At 41.6% G+C, this 16,299-nt stretch overlaps 1 protein-coding gene across 1 annotated transcript; it reads left to right on the plus strand.

Annotated features, from left to right (window-relative positions):
• Positions 1-13,854: 13,854 nt before the first annotated feature.
• Positions 13,855-16,075, plus strand: LOC128440246 (60S ribosomal export protein NMD3-like). Its single transcript, XM_053422913.1, has 4 exons — positions 13,855-14,749; positions 14,982-15,088; positions 15,540-15,610; positions 15,801-16,075. The coding sequence occupies exons 1-4, from the start codon at positions 14,723-14,725 to the stop codon at positions 15,932-15,934; spliced, it is 339 nt and encodes a 112-aa protein (XP_053278888.1). The 5' UTR covers positions 13,855-14,722; the 3' UTR covers positions 15,935-16,075.
• The last annotated feature ends 224 nt before the right edge of the window (positions 16,076-16,299 follow it).

A 16,299-nucleotide genomic window follows, 5' to 3' on the forward strand; every position in this document is an offset into this window, starting at 1 on the left:
AACATATGCATGTAATAAATGAAACAAAATACATTGTTCATTTCGTCGTGTAACTCTTAGCCGCAGTATTTCATCACAAACGAACATGTGAACATTATACAACCCAGGATATTTCCAAACAAAATTCAGACTTAAATAGCTTAAATTTGTTTTACCAAGAGGTTCATGTCACACTGTATGGAGAATATTTAAGATAAGACGATTTTCTACAACCACAAATTCCATTGCACAAGTGTTTTGCAGCAGAAAATACCTTCATAGGGGTCTATGGATGAGAGTAATACAACTCAGAGCTCAAACAAAACCTAAAGAATCACGGAGACGGATGACCAATTACAATACATATGATTAACTGGATATGAAATTACTTCTACAAGAGGATATGACATTTTGATCATTTTGCGCAGCCCTAGTTTTCATTGAAATGCTTGTTCTCTCACATGAAAATACTTTCTTTAAAATGCACAACAATGTTTGTCAGTAGGACTTCCTGATATCTTCCTCAACGATGAATGGACACACATTCTGTTCATCCACCGACTGCCCTACCTTACACATGGCATGCAAGTATGATTTTGAAGGTCGGATTTCAAAAACATCTCAGAGTTAATTTTTACTGTTTTAGATTCTTAGTACTGGAGATTCTTAACATCTTTCTGTCTAAAGTTGATTTTAGGTCTATTTAAGAAGACGTGTACTGTTTGTAGTGATCTATTAATGCAAAATGCAACAAATTGGTAGCTAACATGGTCTATCAATGAGGCCTAACTGGTTTGACCGCTATAGAGGCTGTTGGAATATATGAACTTCATTTGTTTGGTTAATCTTTATAGTTATTTCTAGTTTCTTGGTAGTTGTTTGTTCTGCCTTAAAAGATATAAAACAAGCATGACGATTTCCATGACTTTTATAACTTCAGACGACAAGAAATAGCAAATAACGATTCAAAGGGAGCAAACAACATGGAACCTCGAACAAACACAGGAGAAATGATACATGTAAAATGATTTAGAACAGTCAATTATATTAATGATTAGATAATAAGATATAACAAATACGATTCTTAGTTTCAAAATGTACTCAAAGGAGAGACGTTTAAATGTGCAAGAGTATTGACATTGACAAATGTGACAACTGAAACAATAACATTTGTATTGGAAGCTATCAAATCTGCACCATCAGCAAATGTAGTCATCCTTATAAATCCTAAACATCTCATTTAATTCAATTCAAAAATATATCAGGTAGCACTATTTTGACATGTGACCATCAAATACTACAAATTGCAGCACTGACTGAGCTTTCTCATAGGTTTGACCCAATAGTTAAGTCTCTGGGCTTCAGAAGAGAGTTTCCCTTTAAGTGCCACAATAAGAATCCTTTTCCAACAGGTTGGACATCTCCATCCACGACAGGTCCCACTGCACCTCCGTCACATCCAACTTGGTGGCAGGAAGCACCCCTGCTGGAACTTCCTGTTTGGAAACAGGCCAGCAGCTCCAAGTGCAGAACTTCTGGTACCTTCAAGAAAATACAACAGGCAGTGAATCATTTACTTCACCACCTGTTGGGCTTGTCGTTCATGCAGTAGAAAGTAGGAAGTCAAGACGGATGAAAATTTTATAAATACTAACCTGTAGTGACAAACGAGCCAAACAGTCAAAGGAATGACGATCAGAAGTAGAACCCCACATGAAGCAAAGATCCATTTCCAGGAACCTGATCAAGACGACATAATACTTGTTTAAATAAATAAAACTGTTATAATAACAACAACAATTGGATTTCCAATCAACTTGGCAGACAGATGTAGTAAGTGTCAGGAAAGGGCCCACTGTATTTTGGTATTAAGCTGATCCAGTCATTTTTTAACTCTTTCTTTAAAATTGTGCTTTTAAAACGTTTTCCTAGGGAATAATTCTTGGACCTTAATGAAAAAAATCTGCCGTATGTAGAGGACTGATATCTATGAGTGTGAAATTTGGTGCAGCTTAATTGTATTTAAGGGGACTGCTGGGCCTTGTTGAATATGCGCTCTACTGAGTCCCATTGTAGTTTCTTTCATCTCATTAGATCCTGAGGGATCTTCCTGATGAAATTAGACCTTGATGAAAAGACAGAGCAGGAGGAGAACCAGACAACCAAAAGGCTTCACTCAATAATGGAAAATGTGTTGATTAATATTGAGTATTTCCTCCAAAACAAGTAGATGTATATGAATAAGAAAAATACCAGTGGAGGCTGGAGTCTCCTCTGATGTGAAGTTTCCTAAAAGAAACAACAGTTGATATGTGACACTGATCCACTTCTATAGAACACACAGCAGAGTGATGATGTTCAGCTGACCTCTGTCCGGTCTCACTGATAACCAGCTCTCTGGACTCTGCAGCTGTCTGTCGTTGGACGCACACCTGTAGAAGCCTTCATCTTCCCGTGTCACATTCTTAAGAGTCATCTTTACGACTCGGTCTGAAACGGACGAACTGTTAGTCAATCAATGCTCCGTTTTTAAAGAAGCTGGTTTGTTTGTGTTTGCCGCTCTGATGCTGATAACACAAGGTGACATCGTCATCCGTAAACACTGGGGAGGCTTGGGTCTTCAGAATTATGTCGCCATCTGTGGAAGAAAAATAGAAGGCAAGATTGAACTCCTACTTCTTTTAGCCCCTAAGGATGCTGAATTTTTACGGGCGCAAACATTCAGCATCCTTAGGGGCTAAGCCCCCCCTTTCTTTCAACCCTAGAAACGCCCCTGGTCCCACCCTCACTAAACTCTCGCAATTAACCCAGACAGGCAGAGCCTCGATTAGCAGAGGACACGGGGGACGAGTCCCATCGCTCAGCGGGGCCACGTCACCCCACATGCACCGTCACAGGCCGGTAGAGGGAGAAGAGCTTTGCAGGTTGGTTCTGTAGGTAAAGTTTCGCACCAAGAATATTTAAGGTTGCATTTTTAGGTCAGTATCAGAATAGTTCTTACACAAGCAGTGGATGTTCTCAACCTGCCTGTTTGGAAGGGGCTGTTTGGGCCGGTGCTGATGCTGGTTGCACGTTATCTTGCTGAAATTGAGAAAGAAAGAATGACCTGCAGGAATTGAGCTGTGGCAAGAAAAGTCCGACGAACACAAAGAGCAGTTCACCTGTTTACTCAACGTTCAGTGAATTTCAAACTGGAGTATCAGTTTTCATAAAGTAACAAACACAATCTTCAGACACAAGTTTTCAAAATAAAAGCTCTGTAATTCAGCTCGATATAAAGTATTTTAGCAACAAAATTAAGAATGTGCTTTTATTTTGTGGACAAATTGCTTAAGATAATGATTCTGTGAATGGTGTCGCCATGAGGGAGATCAGCATCTGCGACACACACAAACGCTCAGGTCAGTTTGATGTTGTTAAATAAAAAAAAATCATAATTATCAAAAGGATCTGGCAGAGCAGAAGATAAGTTCATCTCGGTCCACAGACTGAGGCACGCTGCCCAAGCCCCTCTGACCGCAAGGCGCTGTTTATACTGTTTATACTGAACCTACTGTGTGTGCTAATCACATCAAATTCAAAACTGCACATGTCAAGTGTGAAGCCTAAGACACGTGTTCCAAATACACACAGACTTCTGGAATCATCAGCTGAATACAATTGGAGTCGAAATTATATATTTTACTATCAGCTCTGGAAATCCAGAACAGAAAAGTTGAACCTCTGCACTAAAAATACCCAGGGCTGTTTCAGCAGATACTGAGAATCACCGCCCCAGGTTGTATTAGCTGCTGTTTGCCTCCCACACTGAGCAGCATTCAGTTGTGGTGTACTTTATAGACAGGGCATGCGAGTGCAATAGACAAAGGTCAAGCTATTTCATTAAAAACATCTCCTCCTCCTCCACAGGCCACTGGGAGCGCTGCCAAGAGCGAGCGAGTGGAATCCCTCCGACACAATCAGGGCAGGAGGGACAGCGGAGTTACAGCGTCCATATGCATGGCCACATTCATACGTCAGGAGCTGCATTAAGACCGATGGACAAAGAAATGCGCTGAAGGCAGGGGTGGACTGGGACAAAAATTCAGCCCTGGCATTGTCTGTCCAGACCAGCCCACTACATTATCAACGGACACCACATAGAAGTCCACAAATCTCGCGGCGTCTTCTCTCATGCATACTACTGTTACCACCTAGCTCAAAGATGGCAACAAGAAGGGAGGCCACACACAAACCTCTCATGCCAAAAGTAAATTTATTTAACTCCAAATCAAGATAGCTCTAACTACGTAGTGGGATGTGTCAAATATGTTACGCGTCAGTGGTGTAAACAGTGTTTGGATGTGTGAAAATAAGGTGTGATGTATGTTGTAAGGTGCAGAAGCAAAGAAAAACAAAGGCTGAGGGCCCCATGCCCCTGGAAGCAGCCTTTAGATCTGCAGCTGAAGCCCAGCCCAAAAGGGCAGGCCCAGGGGGACGCCCCTGCCAGCTCTACCTGTGTCTGGAAAACAGCTCTTCAGACTCTCACATGTCAAGTGGTCAACCTGAGAAGGACATGGATACATTATAATGTCTCTAATCATCACAAATTAAGTATGATTTCATAAAACATAAAACATGATAAACTCACCAGACTAGAGGAGACTCAACAGACAAACTTTGGTACAGTGAAGGCAGAGAGTGGAGGCAGACAGAGAGCAAGTCCTCGAACATGGACAGAGGGGGAACAACTCCTCAGGCTCTCACATGTCAAGTGGTCAACCTGAGAAGGACATGGATACATTATAATGTCTGAAAAATAAAGAAAATGTTTTCCTCTGTCCTGAACCTAGAGTTGAGAACTTTTTGGATGTGTGTTTCTTTTAAAACCTTTTGAAAATTATTATAATAATGAAGTATGAATTTATACATTAAAAAATACATGATAAACTTACAATTCTAACAGTGGTCCCAAATGTCCACATATAAAACAGAGGGAGAACGACTCCTCAAATATATCACAACAACCTGTAATAATTGATAATTTAGTGTACATGATCACACCATTAAGGAATAACACATAAGCACTCTCATCTCTATTTACAGCTCAGAAAGTTTACTGATGCTATGGCAACAGTAAACGACGTTAGTAGCTCTTAGCTAGCTTATCTAAATCATCTGAACAATAATAACCCATAATATCACAATTCGGCATATTAAAACCAAATCAAAAACGTTTTCTACTCTGTTTTGGACATGTCTCAAAAATGTAGCCTAGCCAGCGCCAGGCCAACGTTACTTAACATGTCTGCCTCCACTTGCTCATCATTGTCGAGTCCTCCTCGCTCGTCTCCCGGCGCACCTGCTGCTGCTGGGCTGGTGAACCCGACACCAAACAGGTCCGTCAGTTTGGCACATTTAGCAGCCTCCACCTCCAGAGACTTCAGCTTTTTTTCCCGATGCTTCTCAGCGCCACCCGGGCGTTTTTTACTCTTATTATCCATTTTAAGTTTCTGTCTCAGCAGCAGCCCGTCCCGCGACTCCCCCCGCCAATGCCGTGAGGTCCCGCCCCACCCTGGTTTGTGTTGTGATTGACAGCACTGTCAGGGCTCTCTGAGCCTGTCAGCCCATGACTGATTGACAATGACAAACAATAGACCAATAATATGTGTCGATACTGGCAACACACTGCTAGCCCTCTGTAGCCAATTGGCCGGCCCAATTGGAGGGAATTTAGAGAGGAAGAAGAGAAAAAAAAAAAAAACATAGCGGACCAGACCGGCCCACATTGGGTCAACGGCCCACCGGGACGATGCCCGGTATGCCAGATGGCCAGTCCACCCCTGATCATGGTTCCTACATGAGAGCTCTGTGAAAATGAAATAAAAATGGTAATATAGACTAGAGGAAAGGTGAATTAACCATTCTAAACATCAGCACAAAACAAATAAAGCTAATCCTCCCAGCAAAACACACAGGGAAATGGAACATGACAAAAACACTTTGGAGAAATTAGATTATAGACTACAGTATAACAAGAGCAGTTACGGGGCTGAAGAGACAACAAAGAGATTTGTAGCAGGTGTGTTTTTATCATTTTCAATAGCTGCTTAATCCCATTTGACATGTAGCTTCAGTTCTGGGGCTTTTGTGGGGGCCGTACAGGGTCAATTCAATACATGCAAACAGGGCTTGGAAGAGTAGCGTTCAAGCAGTTGCTGTATTCTTTTGGTTGTGAGTTATTTTTGACTCTGTGTTGTGTTTGGTTGCCAGGACAATGTCGTGTGTCTCTCACCACGTCTCGCTCAGAGCCTGGGGAACATGGGTCAACTGTGCGTGTGCACTGGTGTCACCAGCACGATTCACCTCATCGATCCAAACACCCTGCAGAGTGAGTGACTCTTTACACCACAGACCAATACCACAAGAACGTATCCTGTTATGATCAAATATAGCTGCTGAAATTCAATTCAGTAGATATTTACCAGAGTTCATGCCGGAAAACGGCTTTTATGTCTCATGTATGAGTTTTTTTTTTTTTTGTTTTTTTAAAGGTGCTGTATATGTGTGTATTATCAGTTGGTTCAAACCAGAAACAAGTAGTTAATGTGTTTTCGTGTTGATGCTGGCCTCGCTGAAGCGACGGGTATCCTGCTGCATCAGCCCGCTGTGAGCTGCCATCATGGGGTCATGAGTCTGCCATGCTGGTCCACTCTAATCATCCCGCCTGTGTTAGCCCGAGGCCGCGATCCGCATAGGACCGACTCCAGGATCTGAGACAACCCTGAAGACACAAAGAGACGTTGTCACGCAGGAAATATACGATTACAGAATCAGTGCTGAGAAAACAGCCTAAAATGGCCACTAGGGGGCATACTGGTCAAATGTGACTGAATGAGTGAGTAGTTTAACAAACAAACCTTTGGAAACCAAGTGATTTATGGGAGATAAAGGGATGCAAATTAAGTGAAATGAAAATAATTGTACAACTAAATAAAGAAATCTAATTTAAATAATAAGCAAGTAGGTAGTAGGTCATGATCAATGTATTTATATAGATATTTATAAAGACCCTTGAAAGCTCTTTACAGTACAAGTTGCTTTCACTCGTTCCCGCACACATTCAGTAACTTGCCCAAGGACACTTGTAGACTGGATGTGCTGGGATTGAACCACCAACCTTCTAGATTTGGTTTGTAGAATTGTACATTCTACAAACCACGGTCCTGCTGGTTTCAGACCAGGACCAAGACAATATTATAATACCAGGAGATGCATGGTTCTATCCTGCTGCTGACGTTATATTGTCTCATGGTCTTTGCAGCTCCGCTCACCATGTTCTGCAGCTGGTTGTGCTTTCAGTCCCTACCTGCCATTTTCTGCAGATTGGATCCGTCCTTCTCTCTGACAGGGTTCGTCCTCCAGCTGCCGCTGCTGTTGCACAGGTCACAAAAGTGAACACAGTTAGTTTGACAGCTTCGACTCACAGATTGACAGCAGGCATGGCATCTGAGGGAAATCCAGTAACAGAAATTAGTCATTTGCAAGTTCCACAGAAACTCTGCTCTGCTTCAGTTGCTGGTTCTCCTGCCCAGTACAAAACGCTCTTCTCTGGTTACAGTATCCGCTTCCCCTCAGTTTTGTCTGCTCGCTTTTATCTTACAGGTTATATCCATGCTCCACTTCAGCTGCCATAAAAGAGACAACACCTCCCCTTTCTGCTTCAATACCGAGTCTGACTGCTCCACCTCCTGCAAACCCAGGGTTCGAATGATCTTTTTGTCTCTTATCTCATAAAAAAGTTGGCGCACCATGCACAAAGCCTACCAAGGCTAAACAATGAAATAGCCTAGGCGCGAGCAGGGCTTTTGTGCACAAAAGACATAGGCTGTATATAACTTGACACACGCACACAACAGACATTTTTGTACAGAAATTTATTTATTCAAATTAATTTCAATATATTATTGATTGTAATAGTCCATATATATGTAGCCCTATAGTCAATTCCCTGTTAAGACTTGGCTTTTACCTGAGTTCACTTTAAACCACCTGAATAATGTCTACTAATGGAAATGAGTGGAGTCCATAACACATTAACACATATTTACAAATAATTTATTTAACCAAAGCTGAAATAATAATAATTCGCTACCGGAAATAAGATGTAGTTATGTTTAGGCTATTTAAACTATATTTAGTCCCTGTATAACAAACTCAATGGATATGGCCACTAGGCCAATAATGACAATAGCAATCTCCCTTATCAATTAACTGCATAAAACAGCACTTCACATTTAAAACTGAATTATCAATATGGGAGCTAATAATACGCCACACAGAATAGTACCTGTCACAAAACTATCCCTAGTATAACGTAAACTTTGTTTTCACATGAAATGACAGTCACCTGTTACAAACAGGAACATCATACAGGTATAAAAGAAAATACAAAACCCGTCACTGGAAAGGCACAAATAAAACGATCAGTTCAACCCCCCGTTGAAGGCCTGTTAACTGGGTTCTTTGGCGCCCAATAAGGGCTACTCACGACCACCACGTTTGTGGCGGGTGCACCGATAATAATGCCTTCAGTAGGTCCGCTAGCATCCACACGTAGCTAACCGGCAATTGTTCCTGGCCAACTGGTCGTCCCACGTAGCTGAATGGAACCGCTAGCGTTCCCGGTAGCTGGCGGTGCTATTTAGTGGCGTAGCTCCCACGTAGGCTGCCTCAAAGGATCCACGAGCATCCGGGTTGCTCGGGTGCTATTTGAGCAGCACGTTATCTTGCTAGATGACGGCGGTACACCTCCGCTAAATCCGCTAGCACTGTATACGTGCACAATGCTGAGCAAGCTAGATGTCTCCAAAACGGAACATAAAATACTGTGGCGTCACCTTCTTAATACTGCTGTAGTATTTGTTAAGCGTTTTTCTTTTATCCTAAATTTGAGAAGATGAGCCGAACTCGGTTTGGTCAATCAAGTATTTATTTAGAAAGCAATGAAAGGTAACAATCAGCAAAGCAATGGGCATCCAACAAGTCGCATCAGAACACGCGACCCAACGCATCAAACAGCCAGCGCCTGTCTATTTTATAATAGTAGATCTTGGTTCTTCCTCCTCGAAAGTGCGCAGGCGAAGGCCATCCTCTTGGCTTTTGAATAAGGAAGTGACAAGTCTCAAAATGTTCATCTCTTGACCAGCCTTGACACAGCTGATGGCATGTGGGCCAACGGTGTTGACAATTGGAGAGAAGATTATTGTGTTCTTGCTATATCAAAACAATGTTCTGTTTGTACAGACATTCAAAACAATTTAACCAAAACAACGAAACAGCATTGTGACGCAGACACATTCTAATTTTCAAGATTAAACACTTGGAAGGAAAGGGTTATTATTAATCATTTGCGTGAAGGCCTTATCTGGCTCAAACTACTTCTATCTTTATTCATTTAGAGTTGAGTTAGACACAGACTACTGCTAAAATATTGAAATCCTAACATATTCTTATTAATTTCCCTCTTTTACTTCACTGTTACTTCAACTCAGTCGCTCTCCTTTCTCATCTCTTTTTCTCTCTGTGCTCTCCCGTGTGTTTGTTTAGATCCCGCCTCTCAACCAATAGGGAGTCACTATTCTTGAGTGAGGGTCATTACCACCAACTGCTGACCATTTCACCTAACTAGCAGGTTAGATTGACTACACGCTACCTATTTTACTTTAACTTATTACTAGGGCTGTGAAATGATTACAATTTTTAATCAAATTAATCACAGGTTTCTATGGATTAATCATGATTAATCACATTACCGATTTTCTCGGAATATTTTTGTGAAAACAAGATTTATGACATTTAACTTTTCTTTTGTGCTGCAACTCAGCAGTTCTTCAGCAGTTATCATTGCTTTTCCATATGGAACATTAATATAATCTTTATCCTAAACAATATTCGGGCTCCTTAGCCATTGTGTGGTTGAATAAAACTTTTTTTTTTTAAATCAAACAGAAATTATTTGAGCTTCTTAGCCATAGGATGGTTGACATTTTTTATATTTTTTGTCACACAACCATTAACCACACCATGATACAATCTAATGCCTCTAAAGGCCCTCTTAGCTACTCGGTCTTTAGCCAGTTGGTGAGGCAAACTAACTTGTTCAAATTCTCTGACAGTAAAGCTGACCGCTTCTTTTGCACAATGTGTCCGGCGAGTGAGTCTGGTTTGGCGCATTCCACTTGAACGCACCTCGCCGACCAACACATGCTTCGCGTTGCGGTGGTTAGGCGGGTATTTCTACGTCGAAACGATAACTTCTCGCAGAGAAGACCTACAACCAATCAGAGCAACGTAGTATGTGACGTATGCTAAGCAACGCATTGCGAGTTATTTACTAACCCGGGTTCACACCGGACGCTTCAGCGCAGCGCCAAGCCTTAAATAACAGCTGGCTCCCATCCACTCCCATGTTAAAACTTTGTGCCGGTCACACCGGAGGCTGAAGCACCGCGAGGCAGCCTTGGCGCAGCGCGGTGCTTCAGCCTCCGGTGTGACTGGCACAAAGCCGTGCAGCGATCTACTGGATCAACGGGTGATATTATCAGCGCTGCCCGGCGATTCAGCGTCGCTTCAGTGTCCGTTGTGAACAGCCAAGCGCCGGGGCGATAGGGATTAGCACGGTGCTGTGGCGTCGCCTCCACGTTCTGTGTTCCTCTTTCAAAATGAATGCGCTGTCGATGTCTTCTAAAACAGACTCAATGGCAGCATCTACACATCTCAGCTCGCCAGCGGCAGGCATGTTTGTTGAAAACGAATTCAACCCGAGGGCACTGTGATGACGTGGTTGATTACGTTTCCGTTGATCATCTGTCAATCATCGTATAAAGCCCGCCCTGACAATCTGATTGGCCCGGTCGGGCCATCATTTTTTCCCAATGGAGCGACTCCAGACCAAATTGTTGTGGGCGGGGCTAAATTCGTCTGGCATCCAGGCTAGGCAAGAGCATGTGAAGGAGTGGGACTCGAGCCCGAGACACTCGCATTTCAAGACCATCACTCTACCGACTAGGCCACACCGCCTGCTGATTTCCACAAGGACCTAAGCACACTAAGAACATTGAAATATTATCGTGTGTGTGTGCGTCTATATTTGACAGCCTTACTTAGAAGTTACTTTTTATATTTTGGGATTTTAGATACTGGATGATTTAACATGCTTTAAAAACCTATTGTTAGAGAATAACCCAGTAGTTTCAAACCTTCGTCGTCTTCTGACGCCTTACAAGAATCACAGTCTGCTGCAGCTTCTTTCCATGTGATGTCCTGAGGCTGCCCCCTGCTGGATGCTGGGTTCCTCTGCTGCTCATGCTTGGTTTGTGCAGCTTGTGATTAACTCAAGTTGTCCATAAAAGAAAATCTTTATTATCCTTCAAGGGCAATTTGATGTACAACCAGTGCACGACAAAAATAAATCAATATATACAATGTAAATAAAACACAATATAAAAACCGTATAGACTAAGTAGCAGGGGGAAATGAGCTTTTAATAAATGAATTGATAAGTCGACTAACAGTAAATTCCCTGTCAACTATTTAGATATTCTAGAAACATTTCATTCTACTTTTAATTTCCAGTATGTGTAGTGTCCATGAATTAAACATGGACACTACAGGGGTATATCAGGCAGTCCATGCCCAACATACTATATTGCAATCTTTCTGCAGCACAAACCTGAGATAAACTACTATTAGAAGAATTAAGATAAACCATTAATATTAGAAGAAGAGAATTTCCTTCTCCAACAGAGAAACTGTCTCTGTTTACACCTTAATCCAAATATAGCTTCAAATCCCAAAGCAAAGAATTAAAAAGAACATTACTTGTGTAACAGTGTATTGTATATAGGTGCATCATTGTCAGCTGTATAGCCAGTTACAGTTTTTACGTGGGTCGCATCAAAAAGTAATTTCAAGTAAAGTTGATAAAAATTAGAAAATCAAACTATTCACGCAATGTGCTCCTGTGCCAATATCAGCAAACAGCTCCAGAAGGTTTTGAGGTACGACCAGATACTCTGAAGGGACATAAAATGGAGGGATAGTCCAAAGGAAGCGGACAAACAATACATCAAAGCAGAGCATGAGAGATGGATGGAGAGGATGTGATAATAGTCCAATAAAACCAAATATTTTTCCTGTCAGCTTCCGTCTTTTGCAATATGCAATATTGAATTAGCTTGGACCCCTAAATAATGTCTGTATTAAACTATGAAATAATCTCCTTATTCGCCTTCCCTCAATGCTTCTCCTCCCTCTCCCTCTCTCCCTCTACCTCTCTCAGCAGCAGAATGACAGGCTGGAGGTGGGATCACATCAGATACCATGCAGCGAATTCAGCCAGAGCAGCAATCCAGGTCGCAAACAGAACCTGTCGGTGTACGGCCATGGCGAGTTGACTGGCATATGCCGTTCCACTCGACGCCGCTGGATGCACAAAAAGAGAAAAACAAACCTGAACAACAACAACCTCACAACAGTTCCTCATAGCAGCATGGTGCATACAAAGATAAGTATAAAAACCTACTCATTTTGGCAGCATAGTAGGGACATTTGCTGATGTCACCACCCGTGGCTCCGTTGACCGGCAAGCCAGCATCTAAAACATCCTCCTGGATTATTGTTTTTTATAGCTTACAATTTTGTCTGCCTGTGTGTGCATCTGTATACAGTCAAAAAGTTCTTGGGGATGCATGACAGTTTGTGTGTGTATGTTGGGGGGCACCAATTTGAGGGAGCATGTCTGAACATGTCACAGTGCAGCATCAGTTCTCCCGTGGAATCGTTTAGAAATGAACTTTCCCTCTCATAATATAAAATCCTCAAGTTCCTTTTATAAAGAAAAATAGGTTTATCACCTGCTGCAGTTTATGTATTTATTTACTTTGCTTATTTACACAATATAAGCTGATATACATACTTGAAATGTGTCGTCTTAAATTATATTTCCCAGAAAGCTTTCATCCTCCCTTCAGTGCAATGTAATGCTGGGGAATACAATAACATTAACATTCAAATTCCCTATTAAATGGAATGTTAAACCGTAAAACATAAACTCATCATGGTGAATCCTGTGAAAACTAGGGCTGTGAAATGATTACAATTTTTAATCAAATTAATCAAAGGTTTCTATGGATTAAACATGTTTAATCACATTACCGATTTTCTCGGTATATTTTTGTGAAAACAAAAAGATTTATGACAAAAGACGGATATATACATTTAACATGTTTTCTTTTTATATTCATAAATAAACAAAACAACGCTGCTGCATCTCAGCAGTTCTTTAGCAGTTATCTTTGCTATTCCATATGGAACATTAATATAATCTTCATCCTAAACAGAATTCGGGCTCCTTAGCCATTGTGTGGTTGAATAAAACTTTTCTTTTTAAATCAAACAGAAATTATTTGAGCTTCTTAGCCATAGGATGGTTGACATTTTTTATATTTTTTGTCAAACAACCATTAATACTGTGGCCCTGAAAGCTCAACGAACGGTAACTTAAGAAAACACATGCAAGTTGACAAAACACCAGCAAAGTAAAAAAACATCTTCATCAATTTCACAACACAACACATGTGTTTTCTTAAGTTGCCGTTCGTTGAGCTTTCAGGGCCACCGTACATTAACCACACCATGACACAATCTAATAACTCTAAAGGACCTCTTAGCTAGTCGTTCTTTAGCCAGTTGGTGAGGCAAACTAACTTGTTCAAATTCTCTGACAGTAAAGCTGACCGCTTCTTTTGCACAATGTGTCCGGCGAGTGAGTCTGGTTTGGCGCATTCCACTTGAACGCCCCTCGCTGACCAACGCATGCTTGACCAAGGTATTGCTACGGTGAATCGATAACGTCTTCTCGCAGAGTGTGCATATCACCTTGGTTTTAGTGAATGTTCGATCTTTGTTTATTTGGAGCACGATCTTCCCGTCCAGAAGGTCCTCAGGTTCATCAGAATTATCCATGTTGTTTGTTTGTTTGAATGGCAGCTGCCGTCTGACTGCATTAGAGCGGCGACTAGTGCAGAGGCGGCGGAATTGGAAGGTCCTTCTGCGCATGCGTTAAATGTGTTTAAAAAAACAAAACAAAGGATTAATCCTGTAATTTAATCATAGCGCGTTAACTCGTTATTTTTCACAGCTCTAGTTAAAAGCAGAGGTTAAATTTCCCTACCTGCATGAGTGTGCCTGTGCATGTCTGTGCTTGTGTTTGGGACAAATAAATGCATCTTAATCTTTGTGCCATCATTTGGAACCAGTCTGTGCAGTAGCTGTCAAGGTTTAGCTGATATTTGACCAATCGCAGTTCCGTCTCAGCTCTCAATCATGATCTTTCACCTAGTTTTAAAGCACTGAATAACTAATTAAAACCAAACTGACAAACGAGTGACAATAACGACCTAAAATGATAGAAGCCATCTTTGAGGGAAATGTACTTGACTTTTTAGTTAAGTCCATGTCCCATCCACTCACATGATGGAGGTGTGGTTTATGACCTTTACTGCAGACAGCCACCAGGGGCTTATTGAGATGCTTTGGCTTCACTATTAGGGAAAAGTCATGTCCATGTTTATGAACAGTCTATGGTTGACAGTAAAGACAGATCACAAGACGTGAGTTTGACACTTAACAGCACATTTACTTCTAATCCCTCAGGTTTGATTTTGCGAACTCCAACGTGAATGACGAGCACCTGAATAAGATGAACCCTCACCGCGTTCCTGATGTGGTAAGACTCGACCTGCACTTCTCTGAACATCCTCAGTGAATATACTTGAGCTTCAGGCGCCTTTAGCATCTGTTGACTTGTTTAACACTGACCTCTAGTGGCAGCACATTGAACTGACAGTAGATTTGATAACATTCTGGGCAATGATGTTGAAATCCCACACAGATCCACAAAACAAAAATAAAGTTGGTCTGTTTCAGTGTTGTAATTTGTACAATGGGAACTGTGAAAGGTGCTGATCAAGAAGAGCTACGACCGCAGCAGGAGGGTGAAGCGCAGGAACTGGAAACTGGAGGAGATGCCCAGAGACCGTGAAGACAACAACACAGATGATGAGAGGTGGGATTGTAACATAAACCACATACATCTAAAGTAACAGTTTAAGCTCTCAGTCAAAACCTGTCAGTTTCTAAAGAGCTGTCTCTTTACTTTGCTTTCAAACCACAAGGCTAGAGACATGGTTTTCATATTGTGAGCAAATCTTGACCAAACCACCAATGCACTCGTCTGTTTGAGACACGACTTTTTCTTAGACAGCTAAATGTTAATCAAAGGGGAGTTAAGAGGGCTTTTGTCGGGAACTCATTTCAGCTGCGTACTGATACACGTCGTGCTTTAGTTCAATTTGACAGCACCAGGATAGTGTCAGTCAGTGACTCAGAATAAAGCTGAGCAGCCAAGACATTGTTTTTAATGATGAATAGTTGAAGCCATGTATCCTGTGCTTGTGTGTTTTTTCTGTCTTGCCGTGCCACATGGGTTTGGTCTAAATGAGCTTTTCTGTCTTCAGACAATACCAGGACTTCCTCGAGGATCTGGAGGAGGACGAGGCTCTGAGGAAGAATGTCAACATCTACAAAGGTGAGCAGCTGGGACACCGCACACCTGCCTCTGTATCCCTTTCCCAAGAGACTTCAGCCCTGCTGTGGAATAATACATTTTTTCAGGCTTTCGAAAAATGTTGGTGCTGATAGAAGTCACTGCACACAGTTAATTATTAATGATTTATTGGATAGTTAATGATGAGGTGCTGATTTTGTTTTTATTTCAGATGCGTCAAAGATCCCTGTGGAGAGCGACGCCGAGGATGAAGGAGCGCCACGTATTTCCCTGACGGAGATGCTGGAGGAGCTCACCCTATCAGACGCCACAGGAGGAGATGGCACAGACATGATGAAAGAATAACCAGTCGCCATCAGTGTGTCACTGAGGGCTCATCTGTCAAACAAATGTCCACTGAAGAGGACATCAACAACAAAGCTAATTCTGAACTGACACAACTGATGAGGGATTCAAACAATCGACTGAGGCTTTTTGTTGATTGAAATGAATTATCACAGTTGAGTCAGTTAAATGTGGATAATGTCCGTGCCACTAAGTAACAGATAAGTTTCTTTTGAGAAACGGGACATGCAGTTACTGGTCCTGCAAATTTAAGATTTTAAGTAATTTCTCTACTTCTCTTCTCCTTTTGTGGTGTATAATCTTTGAAGTGAAGTATAAATGGAGTGACTATAGTAAACTCTATCCAAATAAGTATTTGCTCCTCT

The sequence above is a fragment of the Pleuronectes platessa genome, chromosome 5 (assembly GCF_947347685.1).
Source record: "Pleuronectes platessa chromosome 5, fPlePla1.1, whole genome shotgun sequence".
NCBI classification, from domain to species: Eukaryota; Metazoa; Chordata; class Actinopteri; order Pleuronectiformes; family Pleuronectidae; genus Pleuronectes; species Pleuronectes platessa.

Coding starts and splice junctions, on each gene's coding strand:
- LOC128440246 (XM_053422913.1), top strand. CDS start 14,723: ATGAACCCTCACCGCGTTCCTGATGTG. Junction 14,750..14,981: donor CTCACCGCGTTCCTGATGTG/GTAAGACTCGAC, acceptor GAACTGTGAAAG/GTGCTGATCAAGAAGAGCTA. Junction 15,089..15,539: donor AACAACACAGATGATGAGAG/GTGGGATTGTAA, acceptor TTCTGTCTTCAG/ACAATACCAGGACTTCCTCG.